At 38.5% G+C, this 27,798-nt stretch overlaps 1 protein-coding gene across 1 annotated transcript; it reads right to left on the reverse strand.

The window, feature by feature from the left end:
- Window positions 1-224: 224 nt before the first annotated feature.
- Window positions 225-27,510, reverse strand: PLGRKT (plasminogen receptor with a C-terminal lysine). Its single transcript, XM_066988078.1, has 5 exons — window positions 27,464-27,510; window positions 27,159-27,245; window positions 7,072-7,202; window positions 5,929-6,038; window positions 225-1,379 (listed from the first exon to the last, which is right to left on the reverse strand). The coding sequence occupies exons 2-5, from the start codon at window positions 27,237-27,239 to the stop codon at window positions 1,258-1,260; spliced, it is 444 nt and encodes a 147-aa protein (XP_066844179.1). The 5' UTR covers window positions 27,240-27,245; window positions 27,464-27,510; the 3' UTR covers window positions 225-1,257.
- Window positions 27,511-27,798: the final 288 nt, after the last annotated feature.

The raw sequence follows: 27,798 nt of genomic DNA on the forward strand, positions 1-27,798 counted from the left end.
TCAGGAATCATCGTATACAGCTATGAAAACTGTGGTATTAATTTCGTCTACTTTGAAAAGCTCTTGTTACATGATATATTCACCTGTCTTACTGTACCAATATCCTAATCTCAGTCATCTTCCAAAACAGATTTGGGGCATTATCTCCAGCTGGAATTTAATTTTTAACTAAAATAAAATTGTCAATACTAAAATTGCAGTTTAAAAAAACATCACCAGAAGACTTTGGCTTAATTCTTTACTGGATACTTTTTGGACATTTGTTTTAATCCCCACAATTAGATTAATGCTAGAAGAGTTTCCATCCAAAACACACAGCAAAATCCATTTTTAAACATGATTTCCAATACAGAAAGTTGCATTTTTTACCAAGTATAACATCAGAATACTAAAATACACTAAAATTATATTCTCTCTCAGTGTATTTCATGCTACAGTAAAGGCATGCAAAACTCCCTCAGTTTTTCAGTACTTGTAAGGCCCCTTGGATGTACCCATTACAAAAACATACATTAATAGTTTTGCTTGCTGCTAGTCTGTGTTAATATTCATCTTAGTAGTGAAACTCTGATTTCATGTAAACAAATTATCCTGAGTTTCAGAATGTCAAACAAGCATGAAAAAGATTCAGGAAATAGCTACATAATTCGTTTTCTCTTTTTCAGAAATTATCTCTGCTTATACTTTAATACAGTTTTTCATAAGAGTAAAACACACAGTTAGTGAGTGACGTGTTTACTTCTGAACCTACTTCTGATAAAAGCTGTTTATTCCAGAATTTGAAGCAGAGATGGTGAGTTCACTGCCTAAAGAACAGCAACTAAAAAGTGTCTTGTTTTTCAAAGAAGTTGACTGTCTATTCCTGACTTCAAATTGATCTCTGCATCTTCAAATATATTTGAAAATTATAATAATATTTTTACAAATTTGTAACTACCAATTAACTTATTTTTGTCGATTATAGTCAGTTTGGTCAGCACCACACATTTTTACTACAGGTGAAAGTTATTTTCAGACTCAATAGACACTGGAAATTCAGTATTTCACTCTGAACAAGAAAAATATCCTACCGTAACAATGGATATTTTCAAGAGATACATCCAGTATGAAAATCATTGCTTTAGAATGTACTGATTTTTTAAAAATGATTTACTTTTCACTTAAAACACTTAATTTTCTCAATATTTTAATGATCCATCTAAGTCCCAAAACACCATTACAATTACAATTCAGATACTAAACTTCAACACCATCCTCCTATTTTTCTATGAAGAACTTGCTCTGAGATCTTCTGATTTTTTCCAGGTCTTCAAAAGTGAGTGGTCCCTTTGGTGGTTCTAGCAAAGCGTTCTGCGTGTCCAATATGTTTTCTGCTTCACCTTAGAAAAAAATAAAAAATTAAATACATAAATATAGTTCTTCACCCATACTGTGAGAAAGCAAATGAAGTGGGAAGAAGAGAAAGAGGGAGAGAAAGAGGGAGAGAAAGAGGGAGAGAAAGAGGGAGAGAAAGAGGGAGAGAAAGAGGGAGAGAAAGAGGGAGAGAAAGAGGGAGAGAAAGAGGGAGAGAAAGAGGGAGAGAAAGAGGGAGAGAAAGAGGGAGAGAAAGAGGGAGAGAAAGAGGGAGAGAAAGAGGGAGAGAAAGAGGGAGAGAAAGAGGGAGAGAAAGAGGGAGAGAAAGAGGGAGAGAAAGAGGGAGAGAAAGAGGGAGAGAGAAAAAAAGCTGATTTAGCTATTCTTTTTTGGGCAAGAATAACAAAATACCATGTTGCAGCTATGTACTTTACAAAGGAGCTGATGACATCATAGTATCAAAGATGTCTTTAAGGAATTTTGGACTAGTGGAATAACTATACACAGAAGTGTTTGATCTGAAATGAGTGTCTGCCTCAGGCTGCATTTGTTTGAAAGAACTTCAGCCAAAACAATCCATTATGCTGTTGCTGCTGTCTGTGTTAGCCCCTTTCTCCTAAAAACTACACTGAGTTATCGCCATTTGTCTCCTAGAGGTGTATGAAACACACGCTTTGGAAAAGGTGTACTTTACACCAGCCCTGTACTGTATTTCACGAATTCGGTGAGTCTGGGAAAAGGGTGGGTCACACATGCACGTGAAAGAGTATATATGGTTTAAGAAGGAAATTTCCTGTACACGCTATCCCAGATAAGCCATATTTGGGCGCCCTTTCTCTTGTCGCACATCTAGGCTAAGCAACGTTAGTCTACAGGCACAAAGTGCATAATACAGGACTTGAAGAAGCACTGGCCAAAGCATACTACTCACAAAAAATGTTTGCTAAGACAGTTACCCAAACATTCAGTCTAAGCAGCATAGCAGGGAAAAGTTGTAGGGTGCAGAACGCTCTGGGTAAGGTTAGAATGAAAACATCTAGGACAGAGAATCCAAAAAACAAAGATATAGTCTGAACATTATACATCAGTTGTGGTGGTCCACTGTGATATAATAAAGGATGAAGATAAGGCAAAGAATGTGTTTTGGCTGATGCCATTTGGTACAATGCCAAAAATCTTGTTTACCTATGCCTTATCTCCTAGCTTGATCATTACAGATGTGACTTGAAGCTCTACTTCCGTGCAATGAACCTGACTGAATACTGTCATGCAGTCTAGACTGCAGCCATTCCATAAAACAAATCTGAATGCTGAAATCTCCAGCTGCAATTTTGGTTAGTATTACAGTGCTTGGGATCTCCATATCAGTACTATCCAAAAGGACGACACTAGTTACCACTTCCAGTGACTGCTAAAACGACAGTGTGAGTCTGATATGGCCCTGGCACCCTAACAACTTTTCAACAGCATATACAGAACTCAAAACAAGTACTTCCTCCTATATACTCAGCTTTACCTTTAGTTACTCCAAGCTATACAACAGAAAAAAACCCCAACACCTCTAAATTCAATGTGGTTGAAAAGGCACGTCATGAGGAAATACGTGAACAAGTAGACCAGAGACAGAGTAAATTACATATAAGCAAGGTCAAAGACAAAAGTGCTTGGTGAAACAGAAATAGAGGAACTTTCTAGGGGCATAGACTGATTCCAAATAATGAAGGATAGCAGATGCAGGGCTATTGATCAAGGTGGTACAGATAAATGGAAAACTGTGGAGATACTGAAAGAATTGCAGTTAGTTTAGGAGAGGGGAATTGACTCTAAGGCTGAACACAGGCATACCCTAGAGGGAAGAGACCAGTTAAAGAGGCAACAGTAAAAGGAATGGTGTATACCCTTGTTGTAACATCACAGAGATGAAGCACGGCACGAACCAACAGAACACATGGGCAAGTAGAGAAGTAGCTGAGAAAGGAGCCTGGGCATGAGCACAGGTATCAGCTGAGTAATAAGAACAAGCATTGTGGCTGTAGGTCAATTGTGTCATAAGGCCTTCTCTTCAGCTACTTAATTTTTACCTTGAAATAAAAATAAACTCATGAACCAGATTTCTACGTAATTATAAACCTTTTTCTGATTTTCAACTTAGATTCATTCAAGCTAGCTCATTCCCTTTTATTCTGCTGCTGATATTAGTCATAAGTTTAATTAACTTCCCTCCCTTACTTTATTCTACCCTACCCTGTAAGCAGGGCCTGTAGCCCCAAATCTCTGTTGTCTTTTTACAAGGCTAAGCAGACTTCAAATTCTCTCACAAGGCAGCTTGTCATTCCCTGATAATTTTAACTCTTCACTAATTCTAGATTCCTCATACAGAAGTGATCCGAATTATGTAGAAAATACCAAGGACGTATTACTCTTTTCTGCATCAATACTTTCCTGTCTGTATTCTTTATTTGTACTACAGTTGTGGAATCTCCAACCCTGGAGATACTCAAAAAGCCAACTGGACATGGCCCTAGACAACTGGTTCTAGCTGGCCCTGCTTAAGCAGTGTGGGGATTGGACCAGATGACCTCCAGGCGTGCCTTCCAACCTAAACCGTTCCGTGATTCCACACTAGAAAACCTCTCACCTGATGTTCCCAGACTTTGCTTGATCCTCTTACATTTTCATCACACTACTGGGTTATAATTATTCACTGATTACCTAATACATTGGGGTTTTTCACCCTTTCTTCATTACTTCCAGCTGGTGAGCTCTGATTGTAGAAATTCCTATTAGTCTCTATCTTCTTGCTGTCCTTCTTATCAAATTGAATTCTAATTTATCTCAGTTCTTCAGGTCATCAGTTCTTGTATTACAGCTTTCCCTTGACAAAATCAATCAAGTTTGTCATCCACAAATTGTATTAGTATTAACTACTCACAATTTCAAATACAAAACAAAAGTAGATCCAGACCAAATCTTGAGGATCTTCGTTATAATCCTGCTAAAGCCAAGCGATCCATGTTAAGCACAAACCTTTGACATCTCCTCTTTACCCCAGTGCTCACCTTTCTACTGATTTCAATGTCCTTCATGCTAACTTAATCTTCATACCACACTAAATGCTTTCATGAGTTTATAGTACATCTACCACATTTATTTTGGAAAACGGAACTGATTTTCCAAGAAAAGACATACGCAGTTTGGCAAACTTCATTTTATCTTCTTGTCCATTTGGCTCTATATCTTTTCTTATTCTTTCCTCTAAAATCCTTGTCACATGCCTTGCATACCACTGAAGTTGCCATAATCGATCTGAAGTTAAGAAGATGACTTTCCACCACTGTGATACCTGAACAGGGTATCACATTACCTATCTGAGAGGGTAGTGAGGGGTACCCCTTTAGAGGACTGCATGAACTCACTAAACATATCATATACTATTTTCAAGGGACCTGCATTATCATAAGATTTTGGATGAAAATTACATTCTTCAAAAAAAAAATTAACAAATCCTAAATTCCAAGTTTTGCTTCTCCACTGAATGTGTACTACTTTATTTTTCAACATTAATTTCATTAGCCACACAATTTTTCTCCCAATGCTTAGCTGCCTATTCATATTAAAAAAAATAAGAAATGTATTTGGTGGGGTTTTAAAAATGTTCATAGATATACATTGCTGTGTTGCTCAAATTTTTTTGCATCTGTCAGCAGCTGTAAATATTTTAGTTTTTCTAATTACTCTATCATTATTTTCAATGAAGTACACGCACACAGCTAGGAAACCTAGCTCTTAGCTCTGGAAGTTAAGACCAAGAGCAGTCTGTTTCAGTAGCAGAATGCAAAGTCAATCCAGTTAATTAAAATGATTTACAAAGGTGACACGCCATGGCCCAGTGTTGCCTTCACGTACAGTGAACACTGTCTTAGCATGCCTCGCTCACTAGGAATCAGAGCAAACATTAAAGCATCTATCAGATTTTCCATAATCCTCAACATTGATCATTTAATCAGGTCCACCACTGGCAACCATGAGGCAAGACCCCACTTTCTGGGGCTCACCTTTCTCTTTTCCATCTTAGCAGGGCACTGTGGCAAGATGATCAGCTGATGACTGTCCTTGATCGTGAAGGTGTAAGGGCATGATTCCTGTCTGTATCCCTTTATCTGCTCTTACCATCCCTATCCTCTGCCAAAACAGCAGCATCTGAATGCAATATGGAAGGAAATCACTACATGTGTCACTGCTTCCAAATATGTAATGTTTACTTCAGCTGTATTTACAACTTTAGAATTATTTAGAACTTCAAACTTTTTTTTCTATTTTTTTTGAATCAGGGAAAGAGAAATCAGAACACAGTTTGAACTGCAGGGAAAGGCTATGAAAGTAGAAACCTTTGACAGAGAAAGGACCTGACGGTAACAGAAGAAAAAAAAAAGAAAAAAAAAAGGGTGAGATTTTTGTCTGAAAAAGAGAAAATCTATTTCAAGTTCTCTCCCAGTCATTCTAAAAAGGCAAGAGATTATCTGAAATATTAAGTTTGGTTCTATGTATCAACCAGACAGACTCATACACACATACCTTTTATCCTTTGCAACAGTGTCCCATAGCCCATATCATACTGATAGGCAAATATAAAGCTTAAGGGAACTATTGGCAGTAAAACTCCTGGGTTCTTCTTTTTTATTGCTCTGTTTAAAAAAAAAAAAAAAAAAACAAGAAGAAGGAAATCCATAATTATTTAGGACATTCAGCATATCAGCACTGTTAGTTGAGGTTGATCTTGACAGTCTAGGACTTGCATAACCTTCTACACTATTTAATCAAAGAAGAAGTCATCTTAATTTCCTTGAAAGAATTTGGTTGCCTTCTGGTCACCTTGTGTAACCTTCTGTGCTCAACTATCAACACAAAGGTATTAGAGAAAATGCGTCAAGTGAGTTTTTAATACATTTAACATGAAATGGGATAATCTAACCAGTGTTGCATTGCATATATCCATCTAGCCTCATGCAACATGTTGTAATTGAGACCTTACAATCTGTTCCAAATGCATCTTAGTGCACAGAGAATGCTTAATGCATAAGATGCATTTTATCTGTCGTATGTACACAAAACTACAAATATTCCTACATTTCCTCTAATCACTTCATAGCACAAGAAAAACGTATTACCTAACAAGAGTACTATCAGGTAAGTTCTTCCACATGCAATGCACATTTTTAGCTAGTATTTTTCTCCCCACGAGAAACCTGCACTCTTCATTCAAATTTTAAGTGACCAGATTTCAGAATATATGTACTTGTTCACTGACATTAAAAAAATTCAGCTGATGGAGTATTTGTACCTAATGACTAGTTCATTAAATCACAATTCAGACAAGAAAATAGTATGGTTTTCAAAAATCCCTCCTGTTACATACACGATTTTTGTTTTACATCAAATTTTTAGTAGTTCAGCTATATCATTTTATTGTCAGGTCACAGGTCTCTGCTTTTATATAAGTATGTAGTACAGACATAATATATAAATATGTAGTACAGACATAACTAAATCACATTCAGAAGCAGACAGAAATCAACAGAGTCACTTAGTTATTCCATCAACCTCTGAGCAGTTACTGGATAAAAATAACTACCAGATAAAATGCAAAAGGAAGATCCAGCACTACAAAAATATAATTGTAATCTATTTACATTTTTTATTAGAAAATAAACTTCATACCCCGCTGTTAAACCTATAGCAGCAAGTCCAAAGAATGTCCCAAAGTATTTAAGAAATTCCCGTGTCCAAGCAATCTGCATGGCTGTTTGTCTCTCTCTCATCTGATTCTGCATCAGTAGTTGCCTTTCCAGCTAAAAGAAAGGAGAGAGGTTAAACAAAATTAAGTCATCCATTTATTTTAAAGATTAGTCAATCTCTCATTGGTCTATAATCCAAACCGTTAAGTAAAACGGTTTTCCTTTTTGTTCTTTTACTGCAGTCATTCATAGGTGTTGACTAAGAATGATCTATGAAGAGTTTACACCAAGAAAACACTAAGGTCAACCAGCAAATGCTTTAGTATAGTCTTTCTAATGCTCTTTCACATGGTCAAGAAAATCAAAATACCAGCGTTAGGTTTTGTGAGCTCCCTGAGTCTCATTGGCACTCCCTAGGTTAAGGTTCTCTGACCTTTGCATTTCCACAGTGATCCATAGGGTACCATCCTGCTCTCCGTTTTTTTTTCTGCTTGTAGCTGTCAGTATGTGTCTTTAGGGTCAGCCTTGACACTTTTTTCCCCTTTGAGTATTTCTTTTCTCATTAATGATGCATCATCAGGATAATATTGCAAAACAGCACAGTTTATAAATACAGAAGAAGACTGCGAAGATATCACACCTTTTAAAGCTAATGGAATACATCACAATAGTCCCTGAGGAAATACTTCTGGAACCATAATAAAAAACAATAATGCAAAAAGTACCATCTGGACAATATATTAACAGATCAAAGAACCTTCCATGGTACAGAAACATAAAAAAACAAACCACAGACTATTTATTTTTTAAAAAATAGATGTTCTGTCTAAATATATTGGTTCATATTTGCCCAGAGAGGCTGTGAATGCCCCATCCCTGGAGGTGTTCAAGACCAGGCTGAACGGGGTCCTGGGCAACCTGATCTGGCGGCTGGCATCCTTGCCCATGGCAGGGGGTTAGAACCAGATTATCTTCAAGGTCCCTTTCAATCTGAGCCATTCTATTATTTCCATTAAATAAATACTAAAAATTTAGTATTTCTTAAAAGTTCTTCTCTAATGTACACCAAAAAGCACAATCATTTTTCCTCCTTAGAGTGCTGCCAAAAATAGGAATTGTGCCGAAAATAAGCAGTCTGAAACTTGAATATATAAGTTAGTTAACACAATAAGAAGTCTGCTTCTTCCCGTTAATATTTGTAACTCAGTTTAGGGAAAAAGCAGAGTACCTGATTTGGTATGCCTAGCTTAGCTAAGTGAGTTGCGTAAAAGTCCAGCAAGGTACACGAAACTGAATACCAGCTGCCTAAAGAAATGTATTCTAGAAAAGAAAGAAGAAAGAGAGAATTCAGAAAGTTCACTTCTCATGCATCTGTAAAGTAAGTAATTAAATCTGTTCTTTTCTTCTGCTTTCTAATTCAAGAATAATTTAAAAGATTTGTAATTACTTAAGGTTTCCACCATTTATTCATCTCCATTACTATTGATTTAGCCTGAACAGAACACTTTCTGTTAAATTGTTACTAATTATTTCTTCAGACTATGTTGATCTTGCTATCTTATTTACAAGGTCATTCAGTATCTAGATAGGTAGAATTAATTTTTTAGACAGCATAATAAAAAAAGGACAGATCTAATTACATATAATTGTACACAGTAGGAAAAACAACATTCACTGTAGTCTCACAATACTGTTTCATCTCTTTCCTCAAGACTTACATTGCAATTGTTGTTTGTACAAAAATATCATCAACAGGCTCTAGTTTCCTGAGATCCATAATTTTCAGATCACTTTTTTTCCAGAACAAATAATTACATAGCGGCTGACAAACCACTTAATAAAATATCAAAATAATTAGATTTTATTTTGTCACCCACGAGAGACTTGGAAATTCTAAAGTAAGCAAGCACACTGCCCGTTAATTAGCCCCATTGTGGACCCAAATATCCTAAGCCTGGTAAATTGCTGAGGGTTGATGTGACAAGATAAAATAATGACATGTAATATCAGTGTAATGATCTCTATTTTTCCCTTCAATTTGATGATGTGTGTAGTTTGCACACGTGTGAAAAGTACTAAGGGTCCTTTGTTTGCTTGCTGGCACAGATGAGGAGTTTACGCTTCCAAAACGCACAGCAGTACCGTAAATAAGCTTCAATTTGAAGACATACATGGGGAGGAAGTGGGACGAGGTTATGCTTATGAAATATAGGTCTTGACAAAAGGAAACTTACTGGAGCAGGAGAACAAAACCCGACAGTTTATTATGCATGGATAGTAGTGGGAAGTAAACATGGAATAAAAATTTTTATATAAATAACTTTTATATAAATAAAAGTTTTAATTTTAAATCTACAAGAGTAAACTAAAATATGACCTCTTTAAAAAAATAATTCAGTTACTGCTCAGCAGCCCTTTATAACCCCAGACTTTAAAAAAAGATAATTACCAGGTCACAGACACTGAGGTCACACAAAGACCTTTCTGTAGGAGCCTCTCCTATCAAATTTCAAAAGCCCAAGGCTACTTTCATGTATATTTAATACAAATAACAAGTAATTTATGAAAATAACAGTATAAATGGAAACAACTTGTTTTGTACCTTATGAGCAGCAGTCAGATAACATACTCATACAATTTTTCATATTCTTTTTTAACCAGAAGAATATTTTTTTTCCCTATTTGTAAAGCCTTCAACTTTCTACACGGTAGCCCCATCCAAAAAGAAGCAGGAAAACTTCATAGAAAAACCCTCGTAATTCCTTTCCTCTGAGCAGACTTCTTCATCGTGGACATAGCATCTTGCCTCTATGGAACATAATATTGTATTTAAATTCATTTCTTTAAAAAGGATGCTTTTGCGGGGAAGTTTAGACTGATGAATGTTAAGACAAGCATTTTATGTGTATGCAGGAAAATGTGGCATAATCAGGAAGAAAATGTTTCATAGGAATCTTCATGTACAGAAAGCTGCAAAAAGTTTACATTCTATTCAACGAGTGACATTTAGCTAAACTAATAATTTAATTTTTGCTATTACTCAAGTTGCACAATGTTACAGTAAAAATTTTATTAAATGAGATCTATTCTTGTACATAAAATTTTGTACCAAGAAAGTGTGAAGATGTTTTTGGAGATGGTAAGTAGTTAAACTGATTTTTATTTAGTAAAAAGTTATATGAAGAAAATCAAATAAAAATACACAAATATCACTAAAGATGCTCTATTATCTTTTTGAATCTGTGCAATGTTATGCCAAACCCAGGAATACATCTCCCAAACACCAGAAATACCCTTTGTTCTGTCCTCCTTTATTCTACACATCTTCATTCTTACTTCCCATTTCTTCCACACCAATATCAGTCATGTCACTTGGCAAAGTTTTATCCTGCCAAAACAAAGGGCTGTAGTACTGTAGCAGTAGGACTGTAATGGAAACCTGAGTAATGGAGAGATTTAGTGTTCCATGGCAATTCTGCAACGGCCTCACCGGATTTCAAGCTTTACTTAAGTAAAAAGAAAAGTGGAAACTGAGCAACAGCTAAGGCCAAAGTTGTCCCAGAACACAGAGTTTCATCACACAACTTCCTGGAATAATTGCAGGAAAATCAGTTTGGAGAATGTCTGAGCTCTTGGGAAGTGCTCTAGCCAGTGCGCTCCTGAATGACATGGGCCAATGCCGCTGGCACATTCCAAGCACAGGAACACATCTTCAGAGCATGCCCCTCTGTCAGACTCTGACAAAGCAGATAGGAGGCAGAGCACCACACAGATGACCATGTCCTAAGAGCATAACCCACCATCTGCTCACAAAACAGATTTCTATTAGCAATGTTTGCCAGTGAAAGTGTAAATAAATTTTAAATTCATTTCGGATGCTCTCATTTAAGAATTTAAGCATCTGCAAGGGAACTCAAGCAGTCCCTGTGTACTTCAATCTTTAGGACATTCAGGCATAATACTTTGGTGCTTGCCCATTCAATACGCCAATCTTAATTGAACATCTTAAGCTCCCACAGTTTTGCATGAATTGGATAGCCTGATAGGCTGACTTTACAGTGGCAAACAGCTATTGGTAGATCATAAGGCAAAACCTCAACCACTCTCTGATTCTGTGACTTTAACCTAAAGCAAGTCAGGACTTGACGGCAGATCTATATAGGGAAATATTCAGGAACCCACCACAAAAGATGATTCCAAATTAGATGAAAGATACAAAACCATATCGTGTTTGACTGCAGTTCAAATCAATATCCCATTTTCACCTGTTAATTTCTTAATAATTGTGTCTTATTTTCCTCCACATGTGTTCTATTGAAAATGCCAGCCATGCTGTCATAGTGAAAGGATAGAGAAGACTTTTGACCTATTAACATGTAGATTTTATGACAAAGGCCAGGTCCCACACCCTTAAGACTTTGCAATGAAGTTTAAGATAATTTCTTTTCCCATTACAGAAGATCAGAAGGGGAAAAAAAAAAAGTTTATTATTCATACTTAGAGGAGTTGTGCTATGGCTTACTTAGCATTATGTCACTGACATGATTAAGTTGACTTCTGAGGAAAAAAGCTATAGTGGTGTATCATGCACAAAGGTGAACAACACTCCACTGTTCAAGTGCCATTTCCCAGGGTATAAATTATATTTAACTTTAAACACTTAGGCTTCCCACTGATATAGCCAAAAACCTTTGACAGGGACTATTTATATCACTGCACTTGTATAAAAAATACAGCTTAAAGGGACTCAGGTGCAGATTTATTATGGGAAGAAGGGAGGTGCTCTAAGCTTCCCGCTCAGGTTGCTCTGCACGGCACAAGAGAGCTAAAGCTGTGATGTGGATGCATGGGTACACACCCAAGTATGCTTTTTTATTACTGTTCGGAAATCGTGTCCTACAAGAATCGGATCACATTTTAAAGACACATATGAAAGTAAGTGAGTATCATAATTAAAAAAAAAAAGTGACACTTTTTTGTGAGTTTAAATCCATAGCAAACAGGCTTTCTTAAATCAAAGTACCAACTTCTTTATTGGTAACAAATATTGATGGTATCATTTTAAAAATCAAGTTCAGTATTTCAAAATAAAATGGGTTCTAGTAGCAAGTGACATTTTATATTTTATAACACTCTCAGGAGGACCAAATTAGAATTAACTTTCCCATTTAAAAAAAAATACAGTTAGTGGTTTCTCAACACTGTGTAAGAGCTGATTAGCATTTGAAGTCTGACACATACCTACTGTTATAGTAAAAGGAAATCAATCTGACAAAATGAAACATGACAGATGAAGAGAAGTGAGGCGGAGAGGGAAAAGGTCAGTTACTGTGAAACTGATAATGCTAATACACTAGTCAGTGGTAGCCAGCCTTATCGTTTCTATTGATTATTCTTCACACCATGATGTCAAACCATAGAAAAGAGCATGTATGCCATCATTTCATTGATTAAAATCTAGTGGGAGAAAATTCTCATCTGAAATAATTTAATCAACTTTGACAACTTGTAAAAAAAAAATAAAATAAACATCCCTCTTCGGATTGCAAGCTACATCGGCACTGGTAGGTAAGATTGGAAATTTCTGATGCTTTAGACTGCTTATTTTCTCTCTTTCTTTATGCCTTTCAGTTTCACGTTCACATGCTGTAGGAAGGAACAAATACTACTTTGGTCCTGTATTAGGATGATGTGCAAAAGCAAAACGAATAGGATGCAAGGTGGTGTACAAAGGTTCAACAGTGGAAGCCGCAGACAGTGCAAAATGCTCCCTCCTGGCTGTCTAGGTGCATTAAATACCACTTGCTTGATATATCTGGAGAGAGGAAGACATAGTAACCACCCCTTGATAAAGCCTCCATTACGCAATACATTTAATGGCTCTCCTGGCGGATATGCCCTTCTCCCCAGCCCCTCCAGAAGAGCGAGCAGAGCAAAGAGTCAGCTTGAGAGCAGCCCAAGGCAGCTGAACTACTTAGGGAACTGCATTTCATGTCACCATCATTAAGACACAATTATGCTGACAGTCCTGTATACAGATATTCAGACAGGAAAGTAATTAATCTACCTTAGAAGGAATTATCAGCCAGGTAAATATACACACGCCTCCACTTAAGTTCTACAACTCACAATATAAATTTAACAAAAGAGAAACATGAAGAAACTGCAGTATCCTTACAGTCATTTTAAAAGAACTTACAGCTCTGTCACAGCCTAATCCCTTGCACATCCGTTAGAGGTGTAGGGGCCACGGCTACTGTGGCTGTAACAGAAGGTTATTTCCACTGACAGCTTTTCCATGGTCAGAGAGTCTGAAAGCATTCTTTAAACAACTTCTGACTTCTCATTTCTGAGTACTCAGGGGCAAGGTGAAAAAGAGAGACAAATTTTCAAATATATGACGGTCACATATAAAAACCTACAAACCGCTTACAAAGCATACAGAAAAGTTGGTCTACACGTAGTTTAGCTAAATAACTGCATAAACACCTTACAGTAGAAATGCACTAGTCATTTCTTAGGCAGACTAAAGATTAAGGCTTATGTGACTCGTCCTAGGTGTCATCCTACCTAATCAATGTGCAAAAATAGAAGCTGCTACAAATACCTGTTTAGCAAAAATAAATCGAAAATAGAATAGTGATACCTATATTTACACCTATGTAGTAAATCACTAGAGTGCAATACAGAGATAATAACTTGTAATAATTACACAGCATTTGCTCAGTTCTATGACCAACATGCACATAGAAGTATTAGGAAATAGGCCTCCAGATCAAACAGTTAAAATAAATCAGACTTAAATGTTTTATCCTGCAGCTTCAAAGCCTGCCTATAAATATATTTCACTTACAGTACGCAGAGCAATTAAAATTATTAGCACTGCAAGAAATTAAACTCTCTAAAAAGCAAACTCAATTTTTAAAGCTTCCAATTGCTAAGACATCACAAAATATTTACAAGCAAAAAGGGGTCTCAAAACATCAGCCAGATGCCAGAATGTAACCTGCACTGAAAAAATACCCCATATGCTTCTGTTATTGTCAATAATTTAACGGAATTACATGCCTTTTAAAAAGAGTAACCTAAGAAGCATGTAAATCTATCTGAAGTTTTAGGCTGTGCAAAGGAGATGCTCCAGTCCATGGGCTGCTATACAAAAGTAAGGTTTCTTGGTAGTAGCCTAGTATTTCTGTGCTTCTGCTTCTTGGCATTAGAGCAAAGAACGCACAGTGAGTGTAGAAGGGTGTCTTCCACCTGCACTGAAGAATCTTAGCAGAGTAAGCTAAGTTTTTGGACACCGTATCAGTGTTTAAAAATCTCAGGAGTTTTATACATGGGCTGTAAAGACAACCCAAAGTCTTTGGATAGACAGTTACGTCAAAAGAGAGCTTGAAATAGCAATATAGATAAAGCAATGTAAGACAGTTAACATTACAAGTAATTCAAAAATCTGACTAATAGCTGAATAAGTAGGAACTAGTCCATTTATTATATCCATTCCTCGGTAATTTCTCTAAGTATGGTCATTGTGGCCTCTTATAGCTTGTTTCATTGTAGTTTTTAAAGAAACGGAGATTTGGTATTGAATCAAAAATGAACACCAGAAGAAATGGCTGCAAAATGATACTGTTGTATGAAAGGCTGTTACAATACCAACAAAATCTACAAACATGATGTTTCTTCCTATCCATTTCAGATTCTTGCAAAATCACTCATTGCTGCTCTCTTTACAGCACTTTGTTACAGAATTAAAATAGATGTAAGATCTCTTTATTTATCCATTTTACATCCTGAGCTCTTAACAAGTTCTGCTTGATAGAGCTCCCCCCCCCCTTTTTTTTTTCAAACTTAGCATTCATAAAATATTTTTTCATAGAAAAATACGCAAATGGCCAGATTTGACTTCAGTGGACGTAACTGAAGACTGAAATGGTAGCTTTGCTCTATTAACAAGGAAGGAACTTCAGAAAACTCATACCGCTAAAGGAAGCAGCTTCAGAAGGCGTTTTTCCTTTGAAACGAGGTAAATCCCCCCAGTGACCTAAGCCTTACATGTGTAAGGGTTGGATGAAGGTGCACCTCTGAGCAAGACAAATTATAAGCTGCATTCATAATAAGATGTACTAGTCACAGATATTCTTCAGAGAAAAGACTGGCAAGACTGATTCCACTGAAGAGATGAACTTAACACTTGTCTCATTACTGGTGGAACAATCGGTCTGTTCTGCATCTTTTGCTGGTACTGCTTGCATGTTAGAAATATCAATTAATATTTGCTCTTTGTAAAACACTGCATTTATTTTTTGAGAGTATTGTATACTCTGCCTGATCACTGCAGCTAATTCCAAACAAAATGGCTTTTTTTTTCTTGTGAGACAGATTGCTCTAATCTTCCTCAACACAGATATCATTCATCTTGTTCTGTTCCATTTGATGCACGCAAACTAATAAGGATATAGAATTGTTACCAGAGAACATTTATTTCCTGAATTAAGCCCAGATCACCTAGAGGGCAAAACAATTTTTCTAATGCTTCAAGACAAATGCATTAGAAATGCCATAAATGCTACTAGTATCTTGTCAATAGAAAACAAATGTAGCTACTTCCCACCCCAAAGGGAAAAGGATGGTAGTAGTCAAGAAAGGGAAAGTTTGCTTACATTTTACTTCGCAGGGAAGAAAGGGAACAATTGTTTTTATTGTAATAGAACTTAAAAAAAATTATAATCCTTTAGACCAATTCTCAGTGAAAACTTTAGAGTGGAAAAAGGCTAAGGAACTAAAAAAAATGGCAGAAAATTACTCCGTATCTAAAACATTAAGAAAAATTAAATTTTTCAGGTATCATCATCGTGATAGGTCATTTTTAACTAACAAAGATAAATTGGCAAATCTGCAGATAGAAAGAACGTCATCACACAAAGTTGCATTAGTCACAGGAAGGAGTCTATATAAAGACACCTATGCAGAAGCACATCTCAGTTCTCTTCCTTTTTTTGATTAATGAAAGTGATAAAGCATAAGGAGTTTTATTGTTCAGAAGCTTGACAGCATTTTAACACGGGGGGGTTGGACTATATGATATTTAAGGGTCCCCTCCAACCCAAACCATTCCATTATTAGCCATTTTAATTCCTGCTAAGAGCCAAAACATAGTTACATGTGTGCCTTTTAAAAGCCACCTTATTTTATCATCAGCTGATAAACCATCCACAGTATGTTGAATAACCATCCACAGTATGTTGACTAACAGGTTAATTGAATTTATTAAGAAAAAAAGAACACAACACTATACTTCACCTTCAAATAAAACAGACAGCAGTTCCCCCTGCCCCTTCTGATACTCCTCTTTTGCATTCATACTTTTAGCTCATTGCTCAAATATGATAGGAGTAAGCTTTAAGTTTGTCCTAGGCTAAGAACATGTGTAACATACAGGTCCCTACCAAGAATAAAACAATAGGCTTATTAGGTCAATTCATTTTACCTGTCTAAGTTGAAAAACTCTTAGTCTACCACATAAAGGACAGACATGAATGTTTTCTCCTTTCCACAGTTGGTTTTTTTTTTTCCTCCTCTGGTGTTTTATTTAATATTTTGCACTTTTGCATAAGAAGAATGACTAAAACAGAATGGGACCCAATGTCTAGTTTGTCCTAAAACTTCTAATGACGTATGTTGTAACAGCTTCTTTAGACTCTTAATGCATTTTGTATTGAACTGAAATAAAAATCGTGCATATTAAGACCTACACCTCAAATACAAATTCTTTCCCAGTTTAAAACTACCTGAGCAGAGGGGAAACAGGAGAGATCATTGAGCTGCCTGATAAATAAGTCAGGACTTGCTCATCTCTCCCTCACAAAATGCTCAGTATCTGCACTAGTAAAGGAAGTTGAGAAAAAAGTTATATATTTATATACCTTAAGAACAGTATATTCCATTATTCAATTCAAATCTCACAAAAGCAATAACTTAAGAAAGGTGCATATATATAAATATAAAAACATTATTTTTCGTGGACCTCAGCAGGCTGGAGGGTTGCGCCGAGAGGAACCTCATGAAGTTCAACAAGGACAAGTGCAGGGTCCTGCACCTAGGGAGAAATAACCCCAAGCGCCAGTACAGGCTGGGGCTGACCTGCTGGAAAGCAGCTCTGCAGAGAGGGACCTGGGAGTCCTGGTGGACAGCAGGCTGACCATGAGCCAGCAATGTGCCCTTGTGGCCAAGAAGGCCAATGGGATCTTGGGGTGCATTAGGAAGAGTGTTGCCAGCAGGTCAAGGGAGGTGATCCTGCTCCTCTACTCTGCCCTGGTGAGGCCTCACCTGGAGTGCTGTGTCCGGTTTGGGGCTCCCCAGTACAAGAGGGACATGGAGCTACTGGAGTGAGTCCAGAGGAGGGCTACAAAGATGACTAGAAGACTGGAGCACCTGTTGCATGAGGATAGGCTGAGAGAGCTGGGCCTGTTTAGCCTGGAAAAGAGAAGACTGAGGGGAGACCTCATCATTGTGTACAAATTTATGAGGGGAGGGTATCAAGAGGATGGAGCCAGTCTCTTTTCAGTTGCGCACAGCGACAGGATGAGAAGCAACAGGCACAAACTGAAGCACAGGAGGTTCTGGCTAAATATGAGAGGGCATTTCTTTACCGTGAGGGTGACAGAGCACTGGAACAGGTTGCCCAGAGAGGTTGTGGAGTCTCCTTCTCTGGAGATATTCAAAACTCGCCTGGATGCCCTCCTCTGCAATGTGCTCTAGGTGATCCTGCTCAGCAAGGGGGTTGGACTGGGTGATCTTCAGAGGTCCCTTCCAACCTCGGTCATTCTGTGATTCATAAATACACAGATACAAACGCTGCTTGTATTTATCTATGCTGAACAAGCAATCCAAACAATCTCATTTCACTTGAACAAATGTTTAAAAAAGGTGCCTCTTTCACTGTATACTGTCACGAACTTCACCACTGAAACTTCTGCTTCTTGAAAAGTAAATGGATGGAAAATAAGGTCTCTAGAAGGTCACATTTGAATATGGGAGGGGTTAAAATAAAAACACCACCACATACATGCTTTAAATACGTAACAGATGTGTTTATAGCATCATCCAAATATAATTTTTCCAAAATTTCCCCATAGGTCCTTTCGTATTTCTACCACCATTCTCTGAACTTTTCACAGCTTGTCTGCTTATTAAAAGAAGCATTAAAATCTTTTTTTCCCAGCAAAGTCATCAGCCGTGAAAACTTAGTAATTTTAACTCCTGGTTAATAAATCCACAATGACATTTGCTTTTTCTGAAAATTTGTGTTGTTGACGCAGTTTATATATATATTTATATATCAGTATATTATACAGTATATAATATACAGCTCTTTATTTAAGCTCCCGGAGTCTAATCACTTATACCTGATTCATTTATTTAACTTTTCCTTCCTGGATGTAATGCTCCAGACTAGCATTCATTCTATTCCATTTCCTATTATTTCAGGCATTTTGCAGTTCATCATGACAACCTGAATTCTAAACCAATCCTCCAATCTACAATTTTATGCAATGAGTATTTCACTGAATGATGGCCCGATTTTATTTTGAGAAACTGCTGAGTGTCTGGATATAAATTCAAATATTCTGGTCCTCTTCCATCACTTCTTATAATAGGCCTGACTTTATCTATTTATTTATTTTACTATTAATACTACTTTAATTCAGAAAAAAATGCAATGTCATTTGGTCTTAAGACATGGTCTATCAAGAAGCTTCCTATATAGGGTACGGGTATGCTTTCATTTCCTATTTAAGGATGAAATGTTGAACATGAACTGTTGAGAAAACTGCCTCATTCCTTTCATTTATTGCCACTCAATGCAAATTTCTTAAGAAAACACAACCATGGCTGGAAAGTAATGGAGTCACATTGTCTTTTACCTCCAGCCAAGTGCTGACAGCTTAGAGTGAAGAAAATATGTGATATAAAGTTACATGTTTCTATGCTTCTGCTGATTTGTTGTCAGTTTTTCCACATACAAATATCGTTGCCGTGTTTCTTTTGGAATATCAGATCACGATCTAATGAAATTAACATTTACACATTCATGCTATAGTGAAATAATGTCCCAAAGTGTATTCTTATGAGACTAACAGCATTATAGCTGTTTACACACACAGAAAGCAACCAGCAGGATTTTCACTTCTAGCTATGTATGTGCCATAGCTCACACATTCAGTGTACAACGCACGCACCTCTCTCTATAGGCAAGAACTGAAGGACATCTGAGAGTCGTTTTCAGAAGTAAGTATCTTGTGATCTGTAACTCAATGAACTATGTTATTTCTGTAGGTACAGAACTGGCAAGAGTCTGGTATGTTTTTTACACTTCTGAGTTATGTCCAGAAGAACAGTTCAGTTACAGAACTACCTACTACATTTTTTTTTCATCTTTAAAAATTCAGAATATGCATCATTGCATTGGAGGATGCATTTACCTAATAGTGCTTTAAATTATCTGCCCAGCTAGTTAACAATTTTAATAACTAGAAAAAATGGTTTGTTTATAATGTCACTATTTCCCTGTTTAACTTTGCAATACTTCCAAATCTTCAAAGGAGCTGTTAATATAAAGCATGGAAAAAAAAAGAAAAAGAACATCAATATATCAGATTAAATACAGAACTGCAGGAGAGCTTCAGTAACACTGGCTGGCCTACATTACAATAGGATTAGAACAGAATACTGTAGTCTTCCAAAGGCTTTAAATGAACTTATGTTGTTCAGGACCCCAAAAGGTGGAAAAGATTTTTGAAAGACTGTATCAGCCTCTCTTTTGTTTTTCAAAAGATACGTTGTCACTGCATTGTCAGAACTGGATTATCTACCCCCCACGTTTCCAGCTTTACTTGATATTGGCATTTTTTTCCTCCACAAAGTATGGAATATTTTCCATGCCCACACAGGCAACATACAGGGAAAAAGTTTAATAACTATAACTTCCCAAAACTAACTGCTATGAAAGCAGATCTGTGGCTGTTTCGTGGCTATCCAAGATTACCTGGGGAGAAGAATGCACTTTACAATCTGACATAATAAAATAGGGAGAAGGGATGGCAGAAGAAGGGGAGTGAGACTATCCAGAGATTCATATTGCAGACAGGAGGTTATAATCAAACATTTTTATTATGGGTAAATACAAGATTTGTCAGAAGTATATTATTTCCCTAGCCTGTTTATTATCTCAAAGGTTATGTGGCTCCCATCAAAGATTAATTTGGAGGATTATCTCTGACTCCTGAATGCAATTAAGCTTTCCCACAGAGAAAACTATATCCTTTTGTCTGATAAGGAATTCTCTTGCTAGAAAAGAAAAACAACAAAACTGAACCAAAGAAAACTCCAAATCACTTTGAACTGCTCCCCCCCCCAATATAAACAAACAAAATGTAAGTTACAGAAACATTGATAAGCCCTAAGCACTACCTAGCCTCCTCTTTCCAGCACCTTCAGAGATTTTTCCTTTCGCCTTTATTACTTTCTTCTAAAACTTAGATTTTTCAAGCCCTCCAGTCTTCCACTCTTATCAGGCTGATCTGCCCCAGAAGGACTGCCAGAGCCAACCTGCTGTAACATTAAAACAAAACGTTTATAGTAAATTGTATTTAAATAATGGTTGTAGCTTTTTACTGCAATTGCCAATTTTGACAAATTAATATATGTGCTACAGCTGGACACATAATACAGAGCAGTGCTGGGAAACTTAACTGTTAATATAGCAATATGTATTATACAGGTCTCATAATTATGTTTTTATTTTCAAATTTTATAATATCACTTTCTATTTTAAACTTTTATAATTGTTGTAATTTATATTTTAGAATTAAAACAATTGTATTTCAAAATATAAGGAGGTTGTACAATTCTTCTTCAAGAAAATGATTCCCACAGAAACTAGATTTTTGCTTAGTTTTTGCTGGGCGGGCAACCTGGCATGCAGGGCATGCTGAAGCTTTAATTCTGAATTCCTTTTCTTACAATGCTATCTCTGTATCGGTATCAAATATACCTGGAAGTCTACCTAATACACCGTTAAAAGTTAGGCCAGTCAGAGCTCATTTCAACAGACTGCAGAACCGTGCATGTGGTACTCAAGAAGAGAGCAGACATCAATTTTCAGTCTGGCAAGAAGCAGACGTGAGGAAATACTTCCTCACAGGATACACAAAATACAGTGGGCCACAGCCTAAGCCTTCTTCAACAGTGGCCAGAGCATCACAGAGTAACTCAAGTCAGAAGAGAGCTCAGCAGGTTCTGCTCAGAACAGTATTAGCTGTATGATCAGACCAGGCTGCTGAGGGCATTGTTCAGGGAGGTCTTGAAAACCTCCAATGATGCAGGTGGCACAGGTTCTCTCGGCTTTTGCTCCACTGCTGGGCTGTCCATGTGGGGAAAAAGGTCTCTCCTTACATTCATAGTCTCCCCAGCCTTGTTTCACTTTATGCCCACTGTCTCTCACCCTCCTTTGAACAGCCACTGTGCACACCACTGTGAACAGCCTGGCTCTGTTTCCTTGATAGCCTCCTAAAAGTTACTGGTGGGGCTGTTGTTAGATCCTGTACACCAGAAATGAACCCTCCTACTGATCAAATCAGTCCAGCTCACTGGACCACCTCCTAAGAAGTGCTCCAGACCTGGGCCACCCTGATGGTCCTGTGCTGAGCGTTCTCCTTGTCAGCTACATTTTTCCTAGGGGGAGGTGTGGAAAAGACAAAAACTGGACTCAGTATTTAAATGCATTTAACAAAGTACTGAATAGAAGCTGACAGCCATTTTGTTTCCCCCCAACTTTCTGGCTACACTAGTGTTTGTATCAAGCCCTCATTGCTGCCCCTTTTGATTCCCCCTGCTGCCAAAGCAGACTGCAGGCTTATGCTCCAGTCTCTGTCTTCCAGGGTTCCCTTGGCCTTCTCCGCGGAGCTGCTCCCATTAGCACCCAGCTTATATTGTTGCCTGGCCAGGGACAGGACTCCGCATTTGTCCTCACAAAATTTCATCAGGATCCTGTCAGCCCTTTCCTCCCAGCTGTCCTTGTTTTTCTGAATATCAACCATGCCCTTGAGTGTACATCATCTCCTCCATGGCACTGACAGAAATGTTAGTCAGGTCCCAGGACAGACCCTGTCAGTACCTAACTTGTTACCAGCCTCCAGGTAGACTACAGTTCACTAATTAAAATCCTCCTAACCTACCATCCAGCAATTACTTTTTACAGATGTTGCTGTCCACTCACCCAGACTGAAAGGTTGGGACTTGGATACTGTGGGAGATAGTGCTGAAAGCCTTGCTAAAGCCAAGGTAAATGATGCTGCTCTCCTACCCTCCACAACTTGAGTGATTTCATCAGAAAAGGCAGTCGAGCTAGCCAGGTATAATATACCCTTATCAGTAAACCCACGCTGACTATTCCCAATCATTACCTTCTCCTTGTGTACCGATCCCTATTCCAAGACAAGCTGCTCCATGATTTCCCATGACACCAAAGGCCATCTGACCTGCAGTTCCCAGATCACCCTTCAGCCTCCTTAGAAAGTGAGAGTTTACTTTCGCTAGTAACCAGGGACCTCTTCTGATCTCCACGACCTTTCAAAGATTATAGAAAGCAATCTTTCTGTGACATTGGTCAGCTTGCACAGCACCTTTGGGTGCAGCCTGTCAGGTCCCACGGACTTTTGTGTACTGAGTAAGCATTCCCTGTCTCCATTCTCACCTACTGCTGATACTTCCTTTCCTCCTTGAACTCTTGTCATGAACTGCAGAAGCTGAACGGGCCTTGTTCAACAACGAGGCCTGCAAGACCACAACAACAAAGCACCTCAGCCTTATTTGTGTCTGCTGCAACTAATCTGCCTGTCACATTCAATGTGCCCACACCTTCCTTCCTCGGCATTTTACTGCAAAAGTAGTGGTAGAAGCTCCTCTTATTACCCTTTGATATCCCTCAAAAGCAGCAACTTTAGATGAGTTAGACCATCCCTACATACCTAGAATTCTGCTTTTGTAGGTGGTTCCTACCTCCAACTTACACATACGCCCCCAGAAGGGCATAAACTAAAAGCTAAGACTGGGTGGGTGGGTGGGTAACACAGAGAGGGAGTGGCATAATATTGAGTTGATGGGGTTTCATTCAAAACAAAGCCTTTTGGATTCCTCTATGCAAGGGAAAGTTTAACAAAAAATTCACAGGAGAGCTTAAGGTATACCCTGAATTAAGAGCTTTTAATATACATTTAAAATGTCTTTCACAAATCAACATAAAAATATTCCTCTGTAGTGCAAAATAAATTTAGTAAGCTTTGCTCTGCACAGTCTAGGGATCAAGTTCATTAACAGTAAGAGATTCAGTTTAAAATTTTCATATGTACTGTGCCACAACCTTCTACCATCATTTTGCTTCATATTACTCTAAATATCACTATATAGTGTACAAGTTTTCTTATACTTTTTAAAAATTGTTTGAAGACAATGTACTTAAGATTATGCACTAATCATACTTAAGCTGGTCTTATCACAATTAAGTCTTCAGCAAGCTTCAGCAAAGTATGTGAATTCAGAGAGTTTCCTATTTCAAAACCCATTTGATGGTTAAGGAATGTCACTGTCTACAAACACCAAATAAAAAAAGTTATATTTAAAGTGTTCCAACCTGTGCTGAGGAATGTATAATCAACTACAAATACTGCTGCACTCCTAGCTGTCAGTTTCAAAATGTCTTTTTTCTGTGGTTGCTTTGTACATGTGAAAATAGCTTCATAATTTAACTAGTTATTTCAATTACTTTTTGAGGGTATACATTTTTGTTGTCAAAAAATGGCATAGGACAAATATCTAATAGAACAGGAAGTACGGAACATAGTTCTTCAAAGAAAGAAATAAAGAATGTACCTCATTTTGTGTTAAGAGCACTCACCAAGCTCATGACAATAAATACTCCAATATACATGCCCTGAGATTTGGAACCTCCTCTTATGCACTCAACCACGTTAAAAGCATTTAGCAAGGCCATGTGATAGGCTTGAGCTGTAGATCTGATATATTAGGTGTTTAGAGAGAATTTTGCAAGTTACACTTTAAGGAACAGGCTTATGATAAAAATGAAGTCTCAACAAACTTCTATCACAAACAGTTTTCTCTTGATAGAGACTGGTATTTCCTTCTGGAGCCACACCAAGACACAATACAAACAACTGGTAAGTCCTTCAACATCAAGGCAACCTGACAGTCTGGCTTTTATTTTTTTTTCCCCAGAAGCATACGATAAAATTTACAAGGCCACAATCACTTATTTTTGCAGAGTTACCCCAAAAAGTGTGTAAGGGAGAAATGTGCACATGACTTTATGATACATTTTAACATTCTCCTACTTGAACGTAGTCAAGCTGTTTTGGGTGTTCAGCACACCAGACTGACTCTAAAATCGACCAGATTTAGGATGCACTAAGGCTTGTGATTTGGAGAGTTCTTTGTCAAATTCTATCATGTTACTCACCTTCCTGTATTAATGACTAAGCAGTTTTTTTTTTTCTTCTCTCCATTTGGAAGAGAGCATATGCTTTTTTTTTTTTTTAATCCAATTGTTCCTTCATGAAGATTCACAGCACAGAATTCCCGTTCCAAACAATTTACAGGAATTTTATGACTCTGATGACATGCAAGGAACACATATACAAGAAGCCTTTGCAGATTCCATTTCACCAGCACCCGCTGTGTTTTTTTCTCCACGTCAACCCGATGACTTGAATAGTTCATTCCTGAGCAATGACACACCATCACTGTTATTATGTAGGGCATTCTGTGACAGTTTTTGGTGACTTCCTGATCCACCCCAGCTGTCTTTGAGTAAGAATAGTGTCCCTTCCCCCCAACACTGTAATCACAGGGCTCTCCAAAGTACATTCAGAAACTGAAAAGCTCCATGAGGTTCTGACCCCACATCTTGCTTTTGGACAGTTTCACATTTAAAACAAACAAGTATTTTTGAACCTCTCATAGCAAATATATCATATTCCTTGAAGTGAAAGCTTCTATTTTATTAAGAAACACGAAGGTTTTCAGAGGAAGATGGGAGAACTGACAGCATTCAAATCCAAATACATGAGAGAATATCTAATGTTTTAAGGTAACCTATTTCATGCTGGTCCTAACACGACTTAACTTCTCTGCGAATTCCTAGCTACAATTTCTGTCTAAAAGTAAATATATCAGGATACACCGTTTTCCACACACAGCCTGGAAGCAGTTTGTCTAACACTGGACTCCAGAGAGACCACAGGTTTTACTCACACTGTACTCACATATGCAAAAAACAAATGGCAGTCTTCTCTTCTTCCTCCCTAAGCTCAGAGCAGAACTACTTTTTTCCATCCCTTTTGACACAACATTTAGTTCTCCCCTTGAGCCCACTGCATCATTTGCACCTGACATAACTGACCGTTTCATGCATTTGTAATAGGTGCAGGTTTTCTAACATGGACTATGTGTTCAGGCATTCTTGCTGTTAGAAAGAAACCTACTACGTTGCCTAATGGTATTTTCAAAAAGATGAAATGCTGCACAGAGAGAATTCCTAAAGAGTGACTTGCAAAGATTTTGTGTGTGATCATGAAAGGGATTTTTTTTCGTAACTCTCCTAAGAGAAAGAAGTTGATTTTTGATGTTAGTCTGAACATTTGGGCTAGAACTAGAGTTGTTAGTCACCTGGGGTCAAAAGGCCAAATAGTGTTTGCCAAAGACCCCAACACCTTACAAAAGCTAGACTGAATTCAAGTTGTTTTCTCAACTCTATTTTTCATTCTGCACAGCAGAGAAGCAGATCACGAAACAAGCCTCCACTTCATCATCATTCTCTGAAACTAAACACATTCCCACCATTTGGATTTCCAAAAGCTTCAGGAGTGGAAGGACCTACCTCTGTATGAAAAAAAAAAAAAAAAAAACAACCCCAAACCATACACACAAATCTTGCAGTTGCATCTGAGAAAACTATAATCCAGCACAGACAAAAGTGATTTTTGCAAATCTTGCAAAAAGTCAGTTATCTAGTATCTTGTTATACTATTTTTTTTATGCTTTCTTTCCTAGCCACATTTCTAGTGTCACTTCCAGAGTTCAGTTTAAATGCAACCTTACAAAACCTACGATCAGCATGTACCTCAGCAGCTTTGAAAACTGGTATGCCACCTACTGACAATTTAATGAATAGAAAATTCAACCATCACTACTTTAAACATTTTAAATTTACCTGCATTCAACTTAAAAGCAAAACTAAAGCAACAAACTCTACTTAAGTCTACTTGGATGGCGCTACTGATACTGTAGTCTAGTACAGGAACAAGCTACAGAGCACAAATTCTGGCAACAAATCACAAAGCTGTAACTTCAGCTACATTGTACCATCTATTCAGCTTAGCTTTCTGAACCTTCGTCCAACTGTTTTTCCTTCTCTTTTTCACCTGACATTTTACTATTTTATGAAAAGGCGTAAGTGATCCCCTAATCCCTATTTACTTTCTGGTTTCTAGAACAAATGAAAATCCACATAGTGGCTTCCCAGTAATGTGGAATAACTGCAGCTACTGAACCCAGAGAGAGCTGTTTGAGTTTGTATAGTGTGAGAATTGAAGCATAATTTATTCGCATATTTTAGAAGAATAGTATCTGTGTTTTATTAACCATGCTGTTGCTGATTTGGTTTAACATGTACGCATAGCTTTACAATGGAGTAGTTCAGTTGGGCTTCAGGGGTCTGTTCAGGGGAAGTTTCCAAACCTGCACTTTTAAGGTCTGGCTACCGTGGTTTCTACCTCTGCAACTTGTTAACACAGACTTCCAGAAAGTTATGAGATCCAGGGCTGTGGTGCTTCACGCACCTGAATCGGCTGTGGCAGACGAACACATCTGAATTAGCTGACTTTAAAGAGAGCACCTTAAACTCCGGAAGGAGGGCAATGCCCAACGCCTGAAGCCCCCAGCCCAGCCTCTGAGCGGTGACCTTCGTGGGCACCAAAGGCGTGTGTGCTTTACCTGCAGCCGCGAGTTCATAAGCATAAACTCCTGCTGAGCTTTCAGGTTTTCGTTCATGGACTTGGAGAAGACGAACCCCATGTTGTCCTGGAGCGCAGAAGAGACAATGCAGGTGAGACCTAGCACGGGGGGGAAACCTCTGACCCCACCGGGCCTGACCCTACCCGTGGCTCCCGGCCACCCCGCCCGGCGCCGTGCCGGGCACCGGGACCCAGCCCGCCCCGCCCGCCCCTCGCTGGGGGCCGGCCCCGCCGCCCGTACCCGGGGAGGCCTCCGCGGGCCCGGCCGGGCCCCGCCCCGCTCACCTCGCGGGGAAGGCGCCGGTCGTCCCCGGGCCGCGCCGCCGAGCCGCCGGAGGTCAGCGCCCGCCGCCCCCGCCCTCTGCGGCCGCCGATTGGCCGCCGGAGCCGGGCGGGCCGCGGCGCTGGGCCGGGCTGCGCCGCCTGAGCGGGGCTGGGCCGCGGCTCGGCGGCTGATGGCCGACGCGGGCGGAGCGGGGCGGCTGCCTTCCGTAGCGGGCTTCAAGTGAACGCCCCGCGTCTTACAGCGGGTGGCAGAAAAAAGGGCGGCCGCTATCGGCCTCAGCCGGTGGGGCGGACACCTGCGTCCTTCCCTTCCCTTCCCTTCCCTTCCCTTCCCT

This window comes from Anser cygnoides, chromosome Z (assembly GCF_040182565.1).
Source record: "Anser cygnoides isolate HZ-2024a breed goose chromosome Z, Taihu_goose_T2T_genome, whole genome shotgun sequence".
Lineage (NCBI taxonomy): Eukaryota > Metazoa > Chordata > Aves > Anseriformes > Anatidae > Anser > Anser cygnoides.